The sequence below is a fragment of the Rhinoraja longicauda genome, chromosome 4 (genome assembly GCF_053455715.1).
Source record: "Rhinoraja longicauda isolate Sanriku21f chromosome 4, sRhiLon1.1, whole genome shotgun sequence".
In the NCBI taxonomy this organism is placed as follows: Eukaryota; Metazoa; Chordata; class Chondrichthyes; order Rajiformes; family Arhynchobatidae; genus Rhinoraja; species Rhinoraja longicauda.
Window position 1 is genome coordinate 86,436,163 of NC_135956.1, and position 21,972 is coordinate 86,458,134.

Genomic DNA, 21,972 nt, shown 5'->3' on the forward strand with positions numbered 1-21,972 from the left:
CACTCATTCACTATAATCACTACTCTGTGTGAAAATGTTGCCCTCAGGTTCCCATTAAATTTCCCTTCTCTGCACCCTAACCTATGTCCTCTAGTTCTTGATTTTCCTCCCCAGTGCATTCACCCCTTCTATTTCTCTCATGATTTTATACACCTCCTTGGCCCCCTTGCTCCAAGAAATGAAGTCTCTAGCTCAGGTCCTTGAGTCCTGGCAACTTTCTCTCTCCCCTCTTTCCAGTTTAATGCCAACTTTCCTATTGCAGGGTGAGCCAAACAGAACACAATACTCCACGTGCAGCCTCACCTACTATGCATAATGTCCCAACCTCTGTGCTCAATTCCCCAACTGATGAAGGCTAGCTAGCATGTCAACAGACGTCTGCACCACCTATCTGCCTGCAAAGTCACTTTCAGGGAAGTATGGACAGTACTTGTACTCCTGGATAACCACTTAAAAGTTACTTTGGAAATTGTCTTTTTCGAACACAGCTGATGGGTTGCCACAATATTGTCAAACAGTCTCTCTCTGTGTAGTGATGTACTTTTACACAATGTAACATGCAGCCTTAGTATTTTTAAACTAACTATTTTTGGACATGCAGTAACAAAAGTAAACTTATAGCTATTAAAAATACCTTTATTCTTTAAAATCCTGCAGGGAGTTATTACGAGACTGAAACGGACTAGCCCCAAGCCCCCTTTTTACGCATTGACACAACTGTACCCTCCCTCTTCACACACGACTGTGTTCCTGCATTCGACACCAACACCATTGTCAAGTTTGCAGACGACACAACGGTGATCGGGCTGATCACCAACGGTGATGACACAAAATACAGAGTGGAGGTGCAGAACCTGGCGGACTGGTGCTCTGATAACAACCTGTCCCTAAATACCACCAAGACCAAGGAGCTGATCATCAATTTCCGTAGGTCACACAACGGGGAATACGCCCCGATCTTTATCAACGGGGACAGTGTGGAGAGAGTGTCCAGCTTCAAGTTTCTGGGCACTCACATTTCGGAGGACCTAACATGGTCCAATAACACTGCTGCGCTGGTATGCATCAGCTATTTGATGGAAGACGCTACACTTGCCTGGATGGATACAGCTGCTTCAACATTCAAAGTACTCAACACCACTGATGTCAACATATTCAACTTGATCCCACAAATGGCATACCGTGGCTGCATTAATCACTAGTTCAGTTTCATTTAGAGATACAACATGGAAACAGGCCCTTCAGCCCACCGAGTCACTGCTGACCAGCAATCACCCGTGCACTAGTTCTATCCTCTACACTGAGGTCAATTTACAGAAGTCAATTAACCTACCAACCTGCATGTCTTTAGAATGTGGGAGGAAACTGGAGCATCCAGAGAAAACCTTGTGACCTGGTGTTGAGATAACAACCTCTCTCTCAATGTCAGCAAGACAAAGGAGATAGTGATTGATGTCACGAAGCAAAGCGGTACACATAGTGACGGCGCTGAAGTAGAGATGGTTGAAAGCTTCAAATTCCTAAGTGTAAATATCACCAACAACTTCCCCTGGATCACCCATATTGAAGCAATGGCCAAGAAAGCACACCAACACCTCTACTTCCTGAAAAGGCTTAGGAAGTTCGGCATGTTCCCAACAACCCTCACCAACTTCTACAGATGTGCCGTAGAAAGTAATTTGTTGGGATGCATCACAGCATGTTTGGGACCATGTGTTGGGAGGAACAGCAGATGCTGGTTTACACCGAAGATAGACACAAAAGGTTGCAGTAACTCAGTGGGTCAGGCAGTATCTCAGGAGAAAAGGAATAGGTGACGTTTCAGGTCGAGACCCTTATTCAGACTGAAAGTCAGGGGAAAGGGAAACAAGAGATATAGACAGTACTTCGGATAAATGAATGGAAGATATGCAGAAAACAACAATGTTCAAGGATATGTGGAGCCCTCTACTTACACTCTCAGCCGCCTAGCGAGCTGCTCCTCACTCTCAACAACGTCTCCTTTGACTCCTCCCAGATCCCCCAAATCAACGGCGTAACCATGGGCACTTGCATGGGCCATAAATATGCCTGCCTCTTTGTAGGGTACGTTGAACAATCCCCGTTCCAGGTGTACACTGGCCCTATCCCCGATATCTATCTCACTACATTGACAACTGGCACCGATACAGATGGACTTTAACTTCACTACTAATTTCCATCCTGCGCTCAAATTTACTTGGACCATTTCCAACACCTTCCTCCCCTTTTTTGATCTCACCATCTCCATACTAAGAGATAAATTATCGACGGATATCTATTACAGACCTACCGTTTCCCCACATCTATCTAGACTACACTTCTTCCCACCCGGCCTCCTGCAAGGACTTTATCCCCTACTCCCAATTCCTCTGTCTACGCAGCATCTGCTCCCAAGTTGAGGTGTTCCATATCAGGACATCCAAGATGTCCTCATTCTTTAGGCAATGAGGATTCCCATCTTCCATCATAGATGAGGCCCTCATACGTGTCTCCTCTGTACCCTGCAGTTCTGCTCTTGTTCCCCCTCCCCGTAGTCGCAGCAGGGATAGAGACCCCCTGGTCCTTACCTTTCACCCCATCAGCCGTCGCAATGAGCACATAATCCTCCACCATTTTTGCCACCTCCAATGGGATCCACCACTCGCCACATCTTCCCATCTCCACCCCTTTCAGCTTTCCGCAAACTGTTCCCTTCGCAACTCCCTGGTTAACTCATCCTTTCCCACCCAAACCACCCCCTCCTTAGGTAACTTCCCATGCAACCGCAGGGGATGCAACACCTGTCACAGAAACATAGAAACATTGAAAATAGGTGCAGGAGGAGGCCATTTGGCCCTTCGAGCCAGCACCGCCATTCATTGTGATCATCTACATTCAGTCCCTATACCTCCTCCCTTGACTCTGTCCAGGCACCCCAACAGTCCTTTCAGGTTAGGCAGAGGTTCACTTACATTTCCTCCAACCTCATCTACTGTATCCAGTCCTGCAGGTGTGGAATCCTATATATATTGGCGAGACCAAACGCAGGCAGGGCAATCGCTCCGATGAACACCTTGGCCTACGTGAAATCCCAGTTGCCAAACACTTTAACTCCCTTTCCCATTCTGACCTCTCTGCCCTGGGCCGCCTCCATTGTCAAAGTGAGGTCAAATGTAAATTGGAGGAACAGCACCTCATATTTTGCTTGGGCAGATTACAACCCAGCGGTATGAATATTGGTTTCTCTAACTTCAGGAACCTTTGCATCCACCTCTCTCTCCGTCCCTCCCCCACCCTAGTATTACTGTCGCCCTGTTGTTTTACTGCCTATATAACGCGTTAGCACCTATCTCACAGAAAACTATGGGCCATTGTGGGCTCCACGTTTCCTGGATTATCATTGCTTTCTGTATATCTTCCATTCATTTGTCCAAAGTACCATCAATATCGCTTATTCCCTTTTCCCCAGACCCTCAGTCTGCAGAAGGGTCTCAACCCAAAATCTCACCTATTCCTTTTCTCCTGAGATGCTGCCTGACCCACTGAGTTACTCCAGGTTTTTGTGTATGTTTATGGTTTGGGAACAGCTCCATCCAAGACCACAAGAAATTGCAGAGGATCGTGGATGCAGGCCTGATCATCACACAAACCAACCTCCCTTCCATTTACTACTCACGTTGCCTCGGAAAGGAAACCCCAGCATAATGAAGGACGAGTCGCACCCTGGCCACTCCCTCTTCTCCCCTCTCCCATTGTGCCAAAGGTATAGAAGTATAGAAGTATAGACTAGGCTTGTATACACTGGAATTTAGAAGGATGAGAGGAGATCTTATCGAAACGTATAAGATTATTAAGGGGTTGGACACGTTAGAGGCAGGAAACATGTTCCCAATGTTGGGGGAGTCCAGAACAAGGGGCCACAGTTTAAGAATAAGGGGTAGGCCATTTAGAACTGAGATGAGGAAAAACCTTTTCAGTCAGAGAGTTGTGAATCTGTGGAATTCTCTGCCTCAGAAGGCAGTGGAGGCCAATTCTCCGAATGCATTCAAGGGAGAGCTGGATAGAGCTCTTAAGGATAGCGGAGTCAGGGGTATGGGGAGAAGGCAGGAACGGGGTACTGATTGAGAATGATCAGCCATGATCATATTGAATGGCGGTGCTGGCTCGAAGGGCCGATTGGCCTCCTCCTGCACCTATTGTCTATTGTATGAAAAAGCACACCTTCAGTTTTTCCCAGCTATTATCAGGCAACTAAACCATCCTACAAACAACTAGAGAGCAGCCCTGTGCTGCAATCAACCTCATTGGAGACCCTTGGACTATCTTTGATTGGACTTTACTGGACTTTATCTTGCACTAAGCATTATTCCCTTTATCATATTTCTATACACTGTGAATGGCTCGATTGTAATCATGCATTGCCTTTCCTCTGACTGGTTAGCATGCAACAAAAGCTTTTCACTGTACCTCGGTTCATGCGACAATAAATAAAACTCACAGGTGCGGTCACAGGTAAAACATACAAACTCTGTACAGACAGCACCCTTAGTCAGGATCGAACCTGGGTCTCTGGCGCTGTAAGGCAGCAACTCTACTGCTGCCGCCTTATAGGACAATCACTTCAATAGCACCTCCCAAATCTGCAACCCACACCACAGGCAGGACAGATGAAGCAGCTGCAGCGAGAATAAAACAATTGAGGGGCAGCACAGTGGCGCAGAGAGTAGACCTGCTGCCTCACCAGCGCCAGAGACCCGGATTCGATTCTGACCTTGGGTGCTGTCTGTGTGGAGTTTTCACATTCTCCCAGTGACTGCGTGGGTCGCCTCCTGGTGCTCTAGTATCCTCCCACATTCCAAAGGTGTGCGTGTTTGTAGCTTAATTGGCCGCTGTAAATTGCCCCTGGTGTGTAGGGGTGGATGAGAGAGATAACATAGAACTAGTGTGAATGGGTGTCATGGATAGTCGGCATGGTCCCGGTCGGTGGCTGAAGGGCCTGTTTCCATGCTGTATCTTTGATCTTGAAACATCATAGTTATTTATCATTTAATCTGAGGAAAGACATTCTTGCCATAGAGGGAGTACAGAGAAGGTTCACCAGATTGATTCCTGGGATGGCAGGAATTTCATATGAAGAAAGACTGGATAGACTCGGCTTGTACTCGCTGGAATTTAGAAGATTGAGGGGGGATCTTATAGAAACATACAAAATTCTTAAGGGGTTGGACAGGCTAGATGCAGGAAGATTGTTCCCGATGTTGGGGAAGACCAGAACAAGGGGTCACAGTTTAAGGATAAGGGGGAAGTCTTTTAGGACCGAGATGAGAACGTTTTTTTTCACACAGAGAGTGGTGAATCTGTGGAATTCTCTGCCACAGAAGGTAGTTGAGGCCAGTTCATTGGCTATATTTAAGAAAGAGTTAGATGTGGCCCTTGTGGCTAAAGGGATCGGGGGGTATGGAGAGAAGGCAGGTACGGGATAGTGAGTTGGATGATCAGCCATGATCATATTGAATGGCGGTGCAGGCTCAAAGGGCCGAATGGCCTACTCCTGCACCTATTTTCTATGTTTCTATTTTTCTATTTCAACGTGGAAATGGTTTCTTGATTGTCAATGGTCAAAATCAGCACAGTAGGACAATACGGATCCTGGTGGCAAAACGGTTGCCTTCTTGAGGCCATGCAGGATTAAGCAATAGATGTATAAAATGAAAAATGTCACAATATACATCCCTTCACTGACGACTAGTTGTAGAATTTCAACATCATTGAGAACTTTAACAATTTTTGCCCAAGAGAGCCATACTCAGTTGCCCAGTATTTTCAAGACAGAGATCAAATATTTTTTGAGAGAAACGAAAACAGTGCAGGATAGTTGCAGAAGGGATATAATTGAATTGTGAGTGGGGACATGTGGCTGAATGGTGTATTCCTGCCTCTATTATCTCTAGTATCTTGTTGCCTATCAAGTAACTTAAACAGAAATGGTAACATTCTCAGCCACACGCATCAATAAGTAATCCCTTGTTTTAATGGACCTCTTTATAACGGATTTTGGTTATCGTGTTAGAAACATAGAATAGGTGCAGGAGGAGGCCATTCAGCACTTCGAGCCAGCACCGCCATTCAAGGTGATCAGGCTGATCATCCACAATTAATACCCTGTTCCTGCCTTCTCCCCATATCACTTGATTCTGCTAGACCTAAGAGCTCTATCTAACTTTCTTTTGAATGCATTCAGTGAATCGCCCTCCACAGTCTTCTACGACAGAGAATTCCCTGGGTGAAAAGGTTTTCCCTTCTGTCAGTTCTAAACTTATTCTTAAACTGTGGCCCCTGGTTATGGACTCCCCCAACATCGGGACCATGTTTCCTGCATCTAGCTTGTCCAATCCCTTAATAATTTTATATGTTTCAGTCCGGGTTTGTTGTTTCACGGAATGAGCATTGGGTGGATGGGGCGAATGGTGTTTTTGAACCATTTTAGTTTTAGTTTAGTTACAGCGAGGAAACACCGAGTCCATGCCGACCAGCGATCACCTGTTCACTGCTTCTATCCTGCACACTAGGGACAATTCAGTGTGCAGGGTCGAACTACCGGAGTGGTTCTATATTTCCTCCCACATTGTAAAGACAAAGACATTGTGAGGGGATGGGTTTGCCCTGGAAGCTGCCCCCCCTCCCCCCCTCCCCATGCGGCCACAGGGAGTACCCGGGCCCAGGTAGCATCTCCACCAGCGAGACTTAAACCAACAACGCCGGAGGAAACCTGAGTGCCCAAGGTCAGGATCGAACTCGGGTCTCTGGCACTGTATGGATGTTTATTGAACGTTTACAGGTAATATACGGTACATACTAACCCCCTCATTCGTTTATAGCAGACATTCGGTAATAACAGACACCATCACCCCCAGCGTGGACAGTTATTGCAAGGGTTTACTGCAGTGAACAATCTCCAAGTTGCACTCTACTCTACCTTATTGGCATTACACTATAATTAAAAGTGAGTAATGTTTTACAACATGGTTGTCCAACAATGTCTATATCAAAGAAAGGATAAAGAAGTATTACACAAGAATAACTCTTATTCAACAGCCTAGCAGAGTCCAAATTGCAAGTAAAATGAACCCGGCCTTACAGGTGTTTTTCCAATCATCTCAGCTTCTGGGATTGATTTATGAGAATAAACAGGGCAGGAGCAGAATATTTGTTCTCCTCATTCCTGCTCTGCCATTCAACATCAGAGTTAATCTGTCACCTCAAGGATGCATTCTCAACCATAGCATCAGATTTTAAAAAAACCAAGTGTAATGTAGAAGAGAAAACTTGACAATATTTTAAAGATCTGTGGTGTTGTAGTTTGTTTTTCTGCATGGTGGTTACCTAAAAATAAGATCATAAGATCATAAGTGATAGGAGCAGAATTAGGTCATTCGGCCCATCAAGTCTACTCTGCCATTCAATCATGGCTGATCTATCTCTCCCTCCTAATCCCATTCTCATGCCTTCTCCCCGTAACCTCTGGCACCCGTACTAATCAAGAATCCATTTATCTCTGCCTTCAATATATCTACTGGCTGCCTGCACTGCCTTCCGCGGCAAAGAATTCCGCAGATTCACCACCCTCTGACAAAAGAAATTACTCCTCAAATCCTTCCTAAAAGAACATCCTTTAATTCTGAGACTATGACCTTTAGTCCTAGACTCTCCCACTAAATAGACTTAACAGTTGGAAAGAGTTGTTTAATCCATAACAGAATCTTTTATTGATTGAAGTACTGTTCCTGGTTGTTGATGATTCAACTATCTCAACGGCTCTGATGCTGATTCGTAGGATAATCCTGACGTAGTGGTTGAAAGATGACTTCTCTCCCCTCAAATGATTTCAAACATTTTCGAGCAACCTTTTTAAAGCACTATAAATTGTCCCTAAAGAGACTATTCAAAATTAGAATAACAAAATTGGCCACTGAATAGAAATTATATTAACTTTAAAGTGTCATCAATGACCAAACTTGAGAATGAGTACATCGGGATAATCAACTTTGTAGATGGAATAAAGAAAATAGATGCTTAAAGTTACACAGAAAATTGAAAGACTTGTCTAAATTACCACAAATATTGAAAGAAACAAGGAGCTTGTTAATAAGAATGAAAATGACAAACATCTTAAGGGAAGAGAATGGATGCAAACAATGAAAATTATACCAGCATGCGCAACAACGTTAGAGGAATCAAGTGACTTTCCAGGGTTTGTACAAGATTCACAAAATGGACAGTTCTTTAGTCATAGCCTCTCATGATATGGCAATGCATTCGTTTCTTTATGAAGTCAATGGATGGATGAGGAAGAACATAATTTATAGTGAAAAAATTGGCGAATGAAAATTACCAACCTGAGTGCACCCTCTCAAAAACATGGCCTTCAGACCACTGCATCCTCCCACTAGAGCCTCTATCCCATCCTTGGTCACCTGATCACACCAGGAAATGTTTAAATGCTCAAGGTTTCGATTGCCCTCACTGAAAGGCAAAAACAGATGCAGTTCAGCAAAGGTTTAATTTATTTTATAAACTGTTAATTGATGCCTCAAATTAAGTTATTAAACCATACAAGATGTTTCTTAAAATCACTTCTTGCCCACTTTGCGATGTTAACAATGCTTTCAACAATAAATTCTATTGATAGCTGCTGTCACCATCAAAACACAATTGTCTTGCTACCGTCTGGTGACGAAAATAGGATTTTGTCCCATTGGTTTTACATGTTGCTAACAATATGAGGTAAAACTGTATTAGAAACATAGAATCATAGAAAATAGGTGCAGGAGGAGGCCATTCGGCCCTTCGAGCCAGCACCGCCATTCATTGTGATCATGGCTGATCGTCCCCAATCAATAACCCGTGCCTGCCTTCTCCCCATATCCCTTGATTCCACTAGCCCCTAGAGCTCTAGCCCCTCGAGTGGTGCAGGCTCGAGGGGCCGAATGGCCTACTCCTGCACCTATTTTCTATGTTTTTATGTTTCTAACTCTCTCTTAAATCCATCCAGTGATTTGGCTTCCACTGCCCTCTGTGGCAGAGAATTCCACAAATTCACAACTCTCTGGGTGAAAAAGTTTTTTCTCGCCTCAGTTTTAAATGGCCTCCCCTTTATTCTAAGACTGTGGCCCCTGGTTCTGGACACGCCCAACATTGGGAACATTTTTCCTGCATCTGGCTTGTCCAGTCCTTTTATAATTTTATATGTTTCTATAAGATCCCCTCTCATCCTTCTAAACTCCAGTGAATACAAGCCCAGTCTTTCCAATCTTTCCTCATAGGTCAGTCCTGCCATTCCAGGGATCAATCTCGTGAACCTACACTGCACTGCCTCAATTACAAGGATGTCCTTCCTCAAATTAGGAGACCAAAACTGTACACAATACTCCAGATGTGGTCTCACCAGGGCCCTATACAACTGCAGAAGAACCTCTTTACTCCTTGTGTATTGTGTGAAACTGCTAATAAATGTTTTGTTTTGTGATAAAATAGCACCCTTAGTCAGGATCAAACACACGTCTCTGGCACTATAAGGCGGCAACTCTACCACTGCACCATTGTGCTACCTTGGTTTATTTCAATTAACAGTACAGTAAAATTCTGTTAATCAGGCATTAACTATGGTGGTGCTGGATTGACAGAACCTTGGGAATTTTAGATGTTACGAGACCAAGTGGACCCGTTGGGCCCAAACCTCTCCTGCATTGATGCAGCACCATCTCCTCCCCCCCTCACAACTCCCCCCCCCCACCGCTCCCCTCCCTTCCCCTCCCCTTCCCTCTCCCCTCCCCCTCGCCCCCCACTCCATCCCCCTCAACCCCCCTTATCCTTCCTCCTTCCCTAGGAGATAGAGTTAAACTTTAAAACGTGAATAAATTAAAAAATATAACACCGATTTCAATGAAACTTCTTCCATTAGCACCAAAGGGACAACGGTGAGTAAGGTGGGCCTAAAATTGTCGCGCTATCGTGTACCGTTTTTGGGCTGTAGTTCAGGAACAAACAAACAAACGATAGTTTTAATATATAGATTCCAGTTAATCTTCCAACTCACTTCTATTTTTTTAAGATATAACATGGTAGTAGAATACTTGAAATCTGTGCACCAATAAGAGACAATTCATAGATGAATCAACAATTTGCTAATATTAACAAGCATAAAATGTTTCCAGTCAAGCGTAGGAAGGAACTGCAGATGCTGATTTACACCGAAGATAGACACAAAATGCTGGTGTAACTCAGCTCACAGGCAGCATCACTGCATGGAAGGATTGGGTGATGTTTCCGCTAGAGACCCTTCTTCAGACCAATAGGTGACGTTTCAGTTGAGACCCTTTAGACCTGAAGAAGACCTCTCCCTCCGCAACTCCTTGGTTCACTCATCCCTTTCCATCCAAACCAACCCCTCCCAGGTACGTCCCCGGTTGCAGGGGATGTAACACCTGTTCATAGACCTCCTCCCTTGCCTCCATCCAGGGACTGCAGCCGTCCTTCCAGGTGAGACCGAGGTTCACCTGCACTTCCTCTCACCTCATCTACTGCATCTGGTGTTCCTGATGTGCCTCCAGTACATCGGCAGGACCAAGCGCAGAAACGGTCACTGAACACTTGCGCTCAGTCAGCCAATGCCTGCTGGATCTTCCGGTTGCTAACCATTTTAACACCCCTTCCCATTCCAATTCCGACCTTACTGTCCTGGGCCTCTTCCATTGCCAGATTGAGGCCATACGCAAATTGGTAGAACAGCACCTCTAGCACCTTGGGTAGCTTACAGCTCAACGATGTGAACATTGAATTCCCCAATTTTAGGTAACGCTCTTCCGCTCCCCTTTCTTCTCCACATACCCCGCTCTCCCCCTCCCCTCCACTATCCCCGCTCTCCCCCTCCACTTTCTCCTCACATACCTCTCTACCCCCCCACATGCCCTACCTAGATGCGTACATATTTCTCCCTTCCCCCTCCATTCCTTCCTCTGGATTCACAATTCACAACTCTTCAATCCTTTTGACTCACACCTCTTCTTTTTCATCTCAGGCCTTTGTCTAACCATCTGCCTATCAATCCCCCCCCCCCCCCGCCCTGGGTCATCTATTACCTGCCACGCTTTGTCCTGCCCCTCCTCTAGCTTTCTTCTGATCTGCAATCAGTCTGAAGAAGGGTCCTGACCCGAAATGTCACCCATCCATGTTCTCCAGGGATGCTGCCTGATCTGCTGAGTTCCTCCAGCACTTTGTCTTTTTTTCTTACATTTTTCAATTAACTGTTTGGGATAAAATTTAAGTGGCAAATGAGAGAACATTATTTCTTCAAGTGATAAGAGTAAATGTAGATGTTGATGAAAATATAAATCAAAAATTTATGTTAAAAAATGCTCCATAATAACAATAAGTGATTATAACCATAAGCAAATGTCTTATATTGGTCTTTGGATTCATATTCTGTAAAATAACCTTTCATGTCCCAGTGACTCAAACATAATTTAAGCTGGAGGAAAAAGGAAAGACCTAAAGCACAATTGAATGAATTAGATTAAAGGAACATTTTGACAAAGAACATTGGGAACAGATTATAAAAAATGTGCAGAAGAGTCAGTCTTACAGCACAGAAACAGGCACTTCAGCCCAACGTGTTTAAGCCAACCATCAAATCCTCATGTGTACAACACCTATTCCTTAGCATTTTCTCCATAGCCTTCTGTGCCTTGGCAATTTAAGAGGTTGTCTAGATACGTTATAAATGTGTGAGAATACCATCCACTTGGGTAGTTTGTTTCAGATTCCAACCATCCTCTAGGTAAAAAACAAAATCCTCAGGTTCTCTCTAAATTTCCATTGTCTTATCTAAACCCTCTGCTTTTAGACACTATTTAATCAGCACTATCCAGTATCCGAAAACTAGTCAGAGTAAGAGATGATCAGTATGAAACAAGTCCCTCGGCCCATCACGTCTGTGCTGATCAAGTTGGCATTCTGGGCTAGGCCCATTTGCCTGCATTTGGCCCATAGCTCTCTAAACTTTCCATACATCTGTCCAAATGCCCGTGGGGGGAAGAGAATGGAAGTTTTGTTGCCTTCCATCACAGTGAGGGGGTGTTTGGAGTCACTGTGATGGATGTTTGTGTTGGGGTCGTGTGTCCTGTGTTCTTTTCTTTTTTGTTGTGTTCTGTGACTGCTGGAAATGTAATTTCGTTCGGTATCTGTACCGAATGACAAATAAAGTTCTGTATTCTGTATAAAAGTTTTATCTGCTATAGCTTCGCCTGGGAGCTCTTTCCAGAAATGGACTATCATTTTAAGAATCTATTTAATATAAAATGGATGCTTATTTTCAGTAGAAAGCAGTAGGATGGATGCTTGTGGTAGAAATGTTATCATTGGGAATGGAATGTGTTTGTCCCTTTAGGAGTGATAGGGAGTAGACAGAGAAGTATAGGGATCCCAACTGAATCTAAAGATTCCTATACTTCGCTGTCTACTCCCTATCACTCCCAAAGGGGACAAACACATTCCATTCCCAATGATAACAATCTAAGTGAAAAGTTGTCCTTGAGGGCCCTTTTAAATCCCACTCTGCTCACCTTAAGTCTATACCCTCTTGTTTTAGAATCCTCTAACCTGGGAATAAGACTGCGAGCATTCAGTTTACCCATGCCGCCTCTCAGTCTCACATGGTTGAAACAAAATTGCTCCAGCCTATCCAATCCCTATAACTCAAGCCCGCAAGCCTACGTTACATTCTGGTGAACCTCTTCTGCACCTTTTCCAACTTAATGGCATATTTCTTTTGCTGGGCAACCAGCAGTGTGTACAGTACTCTCAGTGTTGTCTCACGACCGACTTGTACAGCTGCTTCATGATGTCCCAACTTTTGTATTCAATACCCATTCCCAATGAAAGATATTGCCAAGAGTCGAGTCAAGAGTGTTTAATTGTCACATGTACTGGCTACAGAACAATGGATCTTTACAGGTCTATCCTTGCAATAAGACACCAATAAATATACAATACAATTAATTAAAAAACAGTAATACTGGGCAAACAGCTTCATGGTGCAAAACTAGTCGATAGAGCAACCAAAACAAAGTCCATAGTAGATCATAGTTGTTGAGGTAGTGATAATGTTGTGCAGTGTTCAAAAGGTCAATGGTTGGTGGGGAAATAAAACTGTTCTTGAACCTGGAAGTCATGGTTTTCCAGTTCCCGTAGCTTCTGTCCGATGGTAACAATGCTATGAGAGTGTGACCAGGGTGATGTGGGTCTTTGATTATATTAGTTGCCTTTATAACAGAACTTTATTGTCATTCGGTATAAATACCGAACGAAATTTCAGCAGTCACAAGACACAGCAAAAAAGAAAAGAACACAGGACACACGACCCCAACACCAACATCCATCACAGTGACTCCAAACACCCCCTCACTGTGATGGAAGGCAACAAAACTTCCACTCTCTTCCCCCCCGCGCCCACGGACAGGCAGCTCGACCCCTACCGAGGCAACTGACACGCACAGCCCCCGCAAGGGGATGGAAGGCCCCGCGGCCGAGCCGCACCGGGCACTGAAACGTCCCGCGGCCGAGCCGCTCCGGCGATGTTAAGTCCAGCGACCGAGCCGCGCCGGGCGATGGAAGGCACCGCGCCCGCTGCTAAGTCCCGCGGCCTAGCCGCACCGGGCACTGAAACGTCCCGCGGCCGAGCCGCGCCGGCGATGTTAAGTCCAGCGGCAGCGTCTGCTGTTGATCCCTTTCATGGTGGGGAGGTCAGTACCCATGATGGACTGGTCAATGTCTACCACTCTCTGTAGCCTTCTTCATTCCTGGGCATTTGAATTACTGAACCAGGCCATAATGCAACCAATCAGTATGCGTTCCACCTGTAGAAATTTGACGACATACCAAATTTCCTCAATCTTTTGAAGGAAGTAGATGCATTGATGAGCTTTCTTTGTGCTTGTATCAATGTGTTCGATCCCAGAACAGATCTTCAGTGATATGTATGCACAGGAACTTGAAATTGTTGACGCTCTCCACCGTTGTCCCGTCGATGAAGACAGGTTCATGGATCCCTGCCTTTCGCTTAGTCATACAGTGTGGAAACAGGCCTTTCGGCCCAACTTGCCGACACCAACCAACAGGTCCCATCTACATTAGTCCCACCTGCCTGCATTTGGCCCATATCCCTCTAAACCTGTCCTATCCATGAACCTTCTTAAACGCTGCAGTAGTACCTGCCTTTAAGAAACATTTGGACAGGTACATGGATGGGACAGGTTAACTTCTTCAAGTCAACAATCAGCTCTTTGAATTTATTAATGTTATCATCATATCATATATATACAGCCAGAAACAGGCCTTTTCGGCCCTCCAAGTCCGTGCCGCCCAGCGATCCCCGCACATTAACACTATCCTACACCCACTAGGGACAATTTTTACATTTACCCAGCCAATTAACCTACATACCTGTACGTCTTTGCCACTATTCAATCCGATTATCAATCTCCTTCCTGTATTCTGACTAATCGTTACCCATTATTCGTTCAACAATGGTGGCATCGTCAGTGAATTTAAAAATGGTGTTGAAGCTGTCTAGCTGCATTTATGAGTACAGATAGTAGAGCAGGGATTAAGCACACAGCCTTGAGGTGCTCCTGAGGTGATGGATATCAAAGGGGAGTGCTGTTGCCCATTCATACTGATGGTGGTCTGTTACTGAGGATGTTGGGGATCCAATTGCAGATGGACAGATAACGATCCAGTTCTCAGAATTTGCTAATCAGCTTAGAGGGGATGATAGTGTTGAATGCCAAGCTGTAGTCAATCAACAAGCGCCTGATGTGTGTGATTTTATTGTCCAAGTAATCACATGCAGAGTGGAGAGCCAGCGAGATCTCATCCCCTTTTCATCTGTTGTGGCAGTAGTAGGTCCAGGTCCTTACTCAGGCAGGAACTGATATTCGTCATAACCAACGAAACATCATTACCACGGAGGTTAGTACCACTGGTCAGTAGTCCTTGAGGTATGTCATCTTGCTCTTCTTGGGCATTGGTATAAGAGATGTCTTTGTAAAGCAGATGGGAATCAAGGAACTTAGTCGTGAGAAGTTGAAGATGTCTGCAAAAACTACAGCCAGTTGGTCCGACCACGTTTTACAAACCCCCAGTTACACCATCAACGTGGATGCTTTCTGAGAGTTCACCTTTGCGAAGGATCTTCTGACATCGTCTTCATTGACTGAGATCACAGTGTCATCGGGAGCTGTGGGGGCATAGAAAGCATTGAGCACAGGCAGGAATGACGTATCACTGACACTGGAGCTGCTACTTGGTTTTGCCTTATCGGAAGTAATGGTATGCAAGCCCTGCCGCAGCTGCCGAACGGCAACCCGATTCTTCAATTTAGACTGTACATTGCCCATTGCGTTCCCAATGGTCTTATGAGGACGTGTCCGGACGCCTTGTATGACCCTATAATCGCCAGACTTGAATGGCAACACCAAAATTGGTGATATAGTAGACAAGGAATGGCAAATGGAATTCAACTCCAATACATTTGAGGTGTTGCACTTTGGGATGTCAAACCAGGCCTATGTTAACTACATTATCATCCAGGTTGTTAAATGTATTTAGACAATAGACAATGGGTGCAGGAGGAGGCCATTCGGCCCTTCGAGCCAGCACCGCCATTCAATATGATCATGGCTGATCATTCTCAATCAGTACCCCGTTCCTGCCTTCTCCCCATACCCCCTGACTCCGCTATCCTTAAGAGCTCTATCCAGCTCTCTCTTGAATGCATTCAGAGAATTGGCCTCCACTGCCTTCTGAGGCAGAGAATTCCACAGATTCACAACTCTCTGACTGAAGAAGTTTTTCCTCATCTCAGTTCTAAATGGTCTACCCCTTATTCTTAAACTGTGGCCAGTTAAATTTAGCAAACAGTAGTGCACTTGGCAATTGGGACTTTGTTTCAAAGGCCTTCCTAAAGTTCATATTGACGACATCCCTGCCCTGAGGAATCCTCTTGGTAACCTCTTCAAAATAATTTGTGAGACACTATTTTCCATGTGCAAAGCCATGCAGACTATCCCTCATCAGTCCTTGCCTGTCCAAATGCTGGTAGATCCTGTCCCTATGAAATCCCTCCATCAATTTTCCCACCATTGACATCAGGCTCACTGGCCTGTAGTTTCTTGGCTTGCCCTTCTTAAATAATGGTACAACATTAGCCATCCACCAGACTTCTGGAACTTCACCTGTGTCTAAAGATAATGCATATATCTCTGCAAGAGGCTCCACAATTCCCGCACTAACTTCCCATAAGGTCCAAGAATGCACTTGGTCAGCACAAGAAGATTTATCCACCTTAATGCACTTTAAAACAACCAATACCTCCTCTTTGGTCATTTGTTTATTCCCAAAGACAATAAAACTCTTATGCCTCTTCTCCTCGGTTAAAACGGATGAGAAATATTAATTTAATAAATCCCCGTCTCTTGTGGCTCTACATGCTGATGCTTTCCTTGGCCACCCTTTTTCTCTTAACATACCTGTAGACTATATTAGTTGTTTTTTTTAACCTTACAGGAATACAGAGCTTTATTGTCATTCGATACCGAGATACTGAACAAAATTACATTTTCCAGCAGTCACAGAACACAAAAAAGAAAAGAACACAAGACACACGACCCCAACACAAACATCCATCACAGTGACTCCAAACACCCCCTCACTGTGATGGAAGGCAACAAAACTTCCTCTCTCTTCTCCCCGCGCCCACGGACAGACAGCTCGGCCCCTACCGAGGGGACTGACCCGCACAGCCCCTGCAAGAGGATGGAAGTCCCCGCGGCCGAGCCGCACCGAGCGCTGAAACGTCCCGCGGCCATACCGGGCGATGGAAGGCCCCGCGGCCAAGCCGCACCGGCGATGTTAAGTCCCGCGGCCGAGCCGCGCCGGGCACTGTTAAGTCCCGCGGCCGAGCCGCACCGGGCGCTGTTATGTCCCGCGGCCGAGCCGCACCGACGATGTTACTTGCCAGAACCATTTCATATCCTCCTTTTGGTCTCCTGATTGCCTGATATACTCACAGAGGGGTTTGGTTGATCCCAACTGCCTAAATCTGATGAATGCCTCGTTTCTTCAACATAGCCTCAACTTCTCTCATCAACCAAGGTCCGTTCAACTTCCTTGCCTTGCCCTTCACCCTAAAGGAATCTGCTTCCCGCTAATGCCTCTTAAATTGGCCTTGCCACAATTTGGGATTCTAACTTGTGGGCTAGTCCTGTTCTTCTCCACTTTACAACTCATAGAATTATGATCACTGGTCCCAGCGTGCTCCCCCACTAACACTTCAGTCACTTGCCCTACTTTATTCCCTGAGAGGTCCAGTGTTGTGCTCTTCATGTAGTGCCCTCTGTATATTGACTAAAGAAGCTTTCTTGGACACAGTATGGGAGACTCCAGTTAATACTAGGGAAGTTGAAATAGACAATAGGTGCAGGAGTAGGCCATTCGGCCCTTCGTGCCAGCACCGCCATTCACTGTGATCATGGCTGATCATCCACAATCAGTACCCCGCTCCTGCATTCTCCCCATATCCCTTGACTCTGCTCTTTAAGAGCTCGACCTAACTCTCTCTTGAAAGCATCCAGAGAATTGGCCTCCACTGCCTTCAGAGGCAGAGAATTCCACAGATTCACAACTCTCTGAGTGAAAAAGTTCCTCCTCATCTCCGTTCTAAATGGCCTACCCTTATTCTTAAACTGTGGCCCCTGGTTCTGGACTCCCCCAACATCGGGAACATGTTTCCTGCCTCTAGTGTGTCCAATCCCTTAATAATCTTATATGTTTCAATAAGATCCCCTCTCATCCTTCTAAATTCCAGTGTATACAAGCCCAGTCGCTCCATTCTTTCAATGTATGACAGTCCGCCATCCTGGGAATTAACCTCGTGAACCTATGCTGCACTCCCACAATAGCAAGAATGTCCTTCCTCAAATTTGGAGACCAAAACTGCACACAATACTCCAGATGTGGTCTCACTAATGAATGAATGAATGAATGATGAATGAATGAATAAGGTTATTGGCCAAGTATGCATATACAAGGAATGTGCCTTGGTGCTCCGCTCACAAATAACACAAACATACAGTTAACAATTAAGAATAATGCATAACCACATCAAAACAATAAGGATACAACATTACGGTCTAAACATGTGGGTGGAAATAAACCAGAGCAAAAAAGAGACTACAGACTTTGGTTATTGAGTAGAACTATCACTCGTGGAAAAAAGCTGTTTTTATGTCTGGCTGTGGCTGCTTTGACAGTCCGGAGTTGCCTTCCAGAGGGAAGTGCTTCGAAGAGTTTGTGGCCAGGGTGAGAGGGGTCAGAGATGATCTTGCCCACTCGCTTCCTGGCCCTTGCAGTGTACAGTTCTTCAATGGGGGGAAGATTGCAGCCAACAACCTTCTCAGCTGTGCGAACGATCCGTTGCAGCCTCCGGATGTCGTGCTTGGTGGCTGAGCCAAACCAGACCATGATGGAGAAGGTAAGGACGGACTCAATGATAGCAGTATAGAATTGGACCATCATTGCCCGTGGCAGATTGTGTTTCTTCAGTTGCCGCAGGAAGTACATCCTCTGTTGGGCCTTTTTGACTGTGGCCACCCCATTTAAGGTCCCTGGAGATGATGGTTCCAAGGAACTTAAATGACTCCACAGATGTGACTATGGTGTTGTTGATGGTGGGGAGGGGGGGGGGGGATCTCTTTGAAAGTCTACAATTAGTTCCACTGTCTTGAGAGCATTGAGCTCCAGGTTGTTGCGATGGCACCAGGACGCCAGCTGTGTCACTTCCCCTCTGTAGGCAGATTCCTCCCCATCCTGGATCAGTCCAATCAGGATAGTGTCTAGGGCCCTGTACAACTGCAGAAGGATCTCACACTTACACTACCCTATTATTTTTAGTTACCTGCAATCTCCCTACATCTCTAATTCAGCTGACTATTTGGAGGTCTATTAACACAGATTTTGGTGTTGTCAGCAAACTTACTCACCAACCCATTTACATTTACAACTAGGTCACTTGGTCTATAGCCTCCTTCTCTGCCAGCGATTTTACTTCCACCAAACTCTTAAGAAATCTCAGGAGGATCTTTTCCACCAGATTATGTTCTCGGGTGAAAAAGGTCCTCCTCAGATCACCTCTAAATTTCTTAACTCCTACTCTAAATCAATACCCTCTAGTTTTATTCACTAGAGCTTCTCTCTCCCTAATAATCAACACATCAACATTTTATGTTTATATTACACACAGAACGGTCAAAAATCCAAACAAGGCTAGGATCCATAAAGGGTTACAAGAATATTTCATAAAATCCTAAAATATGAAGATGACTATTCCCTGATTAATTTACTGATCTTAACAGGGCATAAAGATTGTCTCTGTAGTAGAACTTTAAAATTCATTTGGTAGTCTCGTATATTAAAAGAAAAAATAAATCCAAAATAAAAAACAAAACATTTTAATGCATTTAAATACCAGGAAAAATCCTCCAGAGCAACATTTCCCAAACATTAATAATCTTAGAATGTACATAATTGTAAATATTCCTAGATCAACCCTCAAGTTTACACTTTATCATTCAACTAAACAACAGCTTGCCTATTTTCACCGTAAAGGAATTAGTAATTATTACATCTGGGAAAGGGAAGCAATCTTAATAGAACAATAGACAATAGGTGCAGGAGGAGGCCATTCGGCCCTTCGAGCCAGCACCGCCATTCAATGTGATCATGGCTGATCATTCTCAATCAGTACGCCGTTCCTGCCTTCTCCCCATACCCCCTGACTCCGCTATCCTTAAGAGCTCTATCTTGCTCTCTCTTTAATGCATTCAGAGAACTGGCCTCCACTGCCTTATGAGGCAGAGAATTTCACAGATTTACAACTCTCTGACTGAAAAAGTTTTTCCTCATCTCTGTTCTAAATGGCCTACCCTTTATTCTTAAACTGTGGCCCCTAGTTCTGGATTCCCCCAACATTGGGAACATGTTTCCTGCCTCTAACGTGTCCAACCCCTTAATAATCTTATATGTTTCAATAAGATCCCCTCTCATCCTTCTAAATTCCAGTGTATACAAGCCTAGTCACTCCAGTCTTTCAACATACGACAGTCCCGCCATTCCGGGAATTAACCTAGTAAACCTACGCTGCACGCCCTCAATAGCAAAAATATACTTCCTCAAATTTGGAGACCAAAACTGCACACAGTACTCCAGGTGCGATCTCATTAGGGCCCTGTATAACTGTAGAAGGACCTCTTTGCTCCTATACTCAACTCCTCTTGTTATGAAGGCCAACATTCCATTGGCTTTCTTCACTGCCTGCTGTACCTGCATGCTTCCTTTCAGTGACTGATGCACTAGGACACCCAGATCTCATTGTACATCATTAATAGTGTCAGTCTGAAGAAGGGTCTCGACCCGAAACGTCACCCATTCCTTCTCTCCCGAGATGCTGCCTGACCTGCTGAGTTACTCCAGCATTTTGTGAATAAATCGATTTGTACCAGCATCTGCAGTTATTTTCTTATATTAATAGTGTATAGTTGCACAAGTGTCAATAGGAGCAATTCTTGTTAATTTAATCGGCCACCTATAATGCAACTGACAGACTGTTATTAAGAGATAATGGTGTTTGCGGGTGGGTTGGGGAGGGAGGGAGGGGGGTGTTGGTAGATGGAAACAATTTATTTTCAGTACACTGTTCCCCCCCCCCCCCCAAGACAGCTCTCTTTTCTGCTGCTAACTCATACCAAGTCCTGTTCACCCCATAACCTGTGTTTTTGAAAACAAATTCAAGCTATGGCTTCTCATATTACCCTTGCAAAGTTATTTGGAAATACTTAATACTCTTTCTTTGATTGGTATTCCCACTTAAAACACATTGGGATAGGAGCAAATCAATATCCAGCCTCTGCCAATGCCCACGACCATCGCCAAGCTGGATTTCCCATATCTGGCACCAAACTGGTTACAATATTGTCCACCCCACTCTAATCTTGCTGTGGCCAACTGCACTGCCACAATGAGGCACAATATAAACATCTTTTGCAGACATCCAAACTCAATATTTAATTCTGTATCTTCAGCGAATTCGCTTTGGCTATAGCAGACTGGCCATTCCTGCTGCAAGTCATCCACCTGTGGTACTGGCTCATTCTACCTCAATGAGCAGAGCTAATAGCCTTGTCTGACGGCTCTGTATCCCATAACCTTCTAAAAGTTATTTTGTTCATATTCATATAACTGCCATCATTTCTTAGCTCCTTTCGCTTTCCAACTTCCCTCATTATCGTCACAACAACCTGTCTCCCACCCCACTTTCTCTGCAATTTAAAACTAATTAGTCTTTGCGTACACAATTTTTATAAAGGGCATATCATCTGAAAAAAAAAATATTTTCAACAGATGCTACCCGAGTGTTCCTTGCTTTTTCTGTCTATTTCAATCTCGAATTAAGGAGTCAGCCATTCATTATGGATGAGAAAAAAATGTCTTCATCTGGTGGATACGCAGAGAATTCCCAGGATTTACCAAGAGCCATGGAGTGTCGGTCATTGACTACATTCAAGACAGAAATTGTTAAGAGTTTTTGATACGAAGAGAATCAAAGGATGCGAGATTTGTGATGAAAGGTGGCACTGAGATAAAAGATTAGCCATAACCTTCTGAATTATGAAACAGGAACATGTAGACCAAATAATCAACAACTAATTCTATTTGTATAAGAAAATAACTGCAGATGCTGGTACAAATCGATTCAGACGAAGAAGGGTCTCGACCCGAGGCGTCACCCATTCCTTCTCTCCCGAGATGCTGCCTGACCTGCTGAGTTACTCCAGCATTTTGTGAATAAACTAATTCTAT

The 21,972-nt window shown here is 44.6% G+C and overlaps 1 protein-coding gene across 1 annotated transcript in view; it reads right to left on the reverse strand.

Moving 5' to 3' along the window:
• fbxl2 (F-box and leucine-rich repeat protein 2) overlaps positions 1–21,972 on the reverse strand; it is a 103,015-nt gene that overhangs the window by 36,803 nt on the left and 44,240 nt on the right. The window contains exon 8 of the mRNA XM_078398733.1: positions 8,397–8,523. Coding sequence (XP_078254859.1) covers positions 8,397–8,523 — 127 coding nt within the window. The remainder of the gene's footprint in view (positions 1–8,396; positions 8,524–21,972) is intronic.